The sequence below is a fragment of the Phodopus roborovskii genome, unplaced genomic scaffold (genome assembly GCF_943737965.1).
Source record: "Phodopus roborovskii unplaced genomic scaffold, PHOROB, whole genome shotgun sequence".
Taxonomy (NCBI): domain Eukaryota; kingdom Metazoa; phylum Chordata; class Mammalia; order Rodentia; family Cricetidae; genus Phodopus; species Phodopus roborovskii.
This window is the reverse complement of record NW_026126409.1, coordinates 33,939,002-33,943,217: the sequence shown is the minus strand read 5'-3', so window position 1 is coordinate 33,943,217 and position 4,216 is coordinate 33,939,002. Positions and strand designations below refer to the sequence as shown.

Sequence of the window (4,216 nt, the reverse complement as noted above, 5' to 3'; positions counted from 1 at the left end):
ACAAATGAGCTCACAGAAATTGGCAGGATGCACAAGGCCTGCAAGAAGTTCCAGCTAGACAGGTTTCCAGCATTAAGAAGGGGAACTAACAAGGGCTCACATCCACAACCAAGTAGCCATAATGCAATTGATACCCACTAGAAGATGAAAAATCAGGTGATTTTCCAATAGAGTGTCACAGCTATGTTAATTTCAGGCAGACCCAATGCTCATGAATAGCTGACCAATACAAAACAAACTCAATATATATGTGATATATTTGTAGATATTTTACTCATTTTGGTGTGTTTGGGCACTTTTGGTCTTATTGATCATTTGCTGGATTTCAATTGTATAGGGATTTTTTGTTTGTTTGTTGTTTGTTTAAAGAAAGAGAAAAAAGAAAAAGATCATAAATTTCGGTGGGTAGGGAAGTAGAAAAGACCTGGGAGGAGTTGGAGGAAAGAAAAATATCATCAAAATATGACTCTCAGAAGTGAAAAAAACATTGCAATATATTTGAGTTGCTAGTGATAGTATCTTCTATTTACAAGCTTTATGTTATCCTTTTTTAAAAAGATACTCTAAATGCAAAGGGCAAAGAAAAATCTCAAAGTTGCAATATTTAATACTAATAATTTAACTATTTTATGATATCTGATTTCTTACTACGTTTTCTGTTGTACCAAGGAATGTTTTGTCACTCAGCATTAAGACATAAAATACTATGGTCCTGAGACACCCACACATTGCAAACTACATGGTGTAGGGACTACCTCTGGACTAGCGATCACCATGAAGGGACTGGGGACATTCAGCCAGAGGCTGGAAGTGAGTTCCCTGGTTGTGGGACCACAGTGTCTGAAAGTTTTGGTGCTGGGTCCTTGTGATTCAGGAAAAGTTCAAAGATCAGCCAGGACTCAGCACATTGGTGGCAGGTTGCTCAGGAGTTGGTTTTTATCTATGGGGATGTCAATGTTGTTGTTTCAGAGATCTAGTATTAACTACTGTCCTCCTATGAGCCACTATCAACACCACTTTATTGTCACTCTGGAGACAATTGAGTAGGCTCATCCAGAAGTTGCAAAGGCAGTAATATATACTGTTATAGACTCCCTCCATGGTACAGGTTTTAATGACTAAATGCTTGTCCAATGTGACAAAGGACAACACTTTCTATGGATACACACACGATGTAGGCCACATCCTGTATTGAAGGACTAAAGGAAAGCTTCTGATGCTATATACAGGTGAAAACTACCACTGAGGAAACCACTTACGGTTCCCACGGGGTTCAAATCTCCCGTGACTCCCCTGTGGGAAGATTCCACCCGGGAGGACTACCACAGAACAAATAGTATCCAAAGAATCCTGTTCTCTATGTGACAAGCAGCATAAGAAGGTGAGGTGGTCCGGAACTGAGAGAGGCAAAAGCAAACACACACATGCAGGACTGCTCAGGGGGTCTTCACTGAGAACACCAAGACAGCATGCAGGAAAGAGACATCAGTTGAGTAATAGGACTGTACTTTTATTGAATTCTGTGTGTTTTGGTACTGAAATATTAAATATCTCTATGCTTTTGTTCCAGAGAGTTCCTAAATAAATGATGCTCCAAGGGATAAGGTAATACATGACCAGACAGGAGAAATTTAGGAAGATTTGGCATAACTTTTGAAATTACCAACTGTTGCTACTCTACATCAAGTGCTGACATCACTGGGCAGTTCTTCATCTTCTGAAGGAGAATCATTGGATTTATCATCCCTCTTAAGAAATGTTACAAAACTATCCCAAAATAATTTTAACAAAAAGGTTAAACAAATAATAAAGAACACTGAGGTACTTATTCCCATAATACTTTTCAAGTGACTATTTTCTTTCTTAGGCCAAGGGCCACTGTCAATACTCCCTCCAAAGCCATGTGTCAAACAAAATGGTGGGTCCCACCCAGGGTTGCAGTGGCAGTGGTGTAAATTGTTGCAGACCCCTTTCATGTTGCATGTCTCTGGTGAACAATCACTTACCCAAATTGACTTATTGACACACTTCCTATCAATGCACACATGCTCTGGACCACAGTCTGTGCCATCTTTCACACGGCCAATGTCAGGTATTGTCATCCCCAAATGGTAGTCAGTTCCCCAACAGGTGACACCATTGAAGTGAGTCCAGTGAACAGTGGAATGTCCTTCCAAAGTAGGAACAGATTTTACATTCTCACACTGAACTCTCCCACAGAGGATGTCTGAGTCGTTACATCTTAGGTATGTTCTGCTGAATATACCACAGTTGCCAAAACGGTCTCCTTGGGTGTTGATTTCCCTGTAGCATCTGTGAACTGCACTCCTGGCTTCTTTGCCAAAGATCTGCTGGCACTGTTCATCTCGCTTATTACATCTCTTTTCATAGCAATAACCACCATCTTTACAGGAGCTCCCATGAAGCAAATAAACATCATTAGGGCACTCATGTGAATGTCCATCACACCATTCTGGAAGATCACATTCATTGTCAGGTTCTCTGCACACTGTGCCTGATGGCATGATCTGGCAATCTTTGCAGCAAAGCCCAAAAGCACAGGCAGCTCCATCTTTGAGAGTACAATCCTTCCTACAACATGGATCATTTGTACACATTTTTGAAGATCCACAATCACACTGCTCTCTATCGTCAACCACACCATTCCCACAGAACTTTAATCTGTATTTGCCAACTGGCTTTTTTACCTTTTGCAGACAGCTGGCAGTCACATAGGTTGTCCAAAATGCAGCATAACTGCAGTTACTGAATTTCCGGTCACCTCTGTCTGTTTCAGCCATTAAGCAGTCTTTCTTTCCACATGTACATGTGGGCTCATCATGTTTCATACCCAAATTATGACCCATTTCGTGTGCTGTAATATGTCCAAAATAGACAAGATTTCGTCCTACCAGACTATCAACTCCACAATTAAGAAATGGCATACAAACAGTTCCAAGGTAGGCTAAACCAAGATATACACCAAAATTATGTTTCACAAAAAGATGCGTAATATCATTTTGAATACGATTATTAAGGCTGATACTTTTCCAAAAACAAAAATTATCCAAGAGATCTTCTATGTCAGTCACTTTCACTTGGTTTCCTGTATTCCACATCTCAACTCCGAATAAAACTACATCAACATCTAGTGGACGATAAATCTCATTTATTACATGCACAATGATCAATGTTTCCAGTAACACATGTGACAAATTGCTATTCAGATAGCGAATTCGCTCATGGTCTACAACCAATGCCAGGTTAAGAAAACGCTTGTGGGTCCACCAGCCCTCATAGCTGCTTTGCATAAGTGTGGTGTTATCATTCCTTTGAAGCTTCCTTTGGCGGGCTATCTCCTCTTCTGTTAATGCACATCTCATAGGGAGTAATTGTGTTTCCTCACTGTCTATCTTGTGAACCAAATGTTCGAAAGTGGAAGAAAGATTCTTGGGCTTGATTTCATATACTGTGCCATTTATCTGTAATGTTCCTTGAATGCCTCCAAAGCAAGTGGTAAGAGCAACCACGGAATCTGGGTCTCCATCCATATAGCCATGGTAGTAGCAATCCTTCTGGACAAAAGGCTGGTCCTTCTGTAGAGCACCTTGGTCAGTGTAGGTGAATACAGAGAGGTGTCTAGACATGAAAAACTTCTTGGCTTTCATGTAGAGAACATGTCTCTGGCCCCCGAAGTATAAGCTATAGGTCAGCCATCCCATAGCCCTCATTGTTCTGTTGCTTGTGACCTGTAAGGGTATCACTACTTCTGGGAGGCTGGTGTTTTGAGCATGCCCAGTCAAGGGCCATGTTGAAAGAATGATCACCATCTCCAGCCACAGGTGCAGATGACTTATCCTGGTGTGCACCCCAGCCTCACCCATAACCACCATGTCCCACAAGACAATGAAGGAGGGTGCCTCTTGTCTTGGTTGTATGCAGTACTTACTTAATGATCTGTCTTCTTGTCTAGTTGATACATTAGAGCAGTAAGCCTGCATGTAAAGGAAAAAGAAGGCAGACAAAAGGAGTATCTTAGTGTTTTGCAGAAGAGAGACAGGTATGAGATTGAATGGCTTAGGTATTGGTCTAAGGCTTGACTCCTCATAGTGCATTTGATTTGTTGTTTAATTTTGTTGAAGTACAGTCAAACTATGAGTCTATGTAGAAGTGTAATTTGCCCATGTTTATGCTTTCTGAGCATAGATAAAGAACT

General features: G+C 40.9%; 1 protein-coding gene across 1 annotated transcript; it reads right to left on the bottom strand.

Annotated features, from left to right (window-relative positions):
- Positions 1-1,682: 1,682 nt before the first annotated feature.
- On the bottom strand, positions 1,683-3,928 carry LOC127220390 (disintegrin and metalloproteinase domain-containing protein 25). Its single transcript, XM_051182224.1, has one exon. The coding sequence runs from the start codon at positions 3,891-3,893 to the stop codon at positions 1,683-1,685; it is 2,211 nt and encodes a 736-aa protein (XP_051038181.1). The 5' UTR covers positions 3,894-3,928.
- Positions 3,929-4,216: the final 288 nt, after the last annotated feature.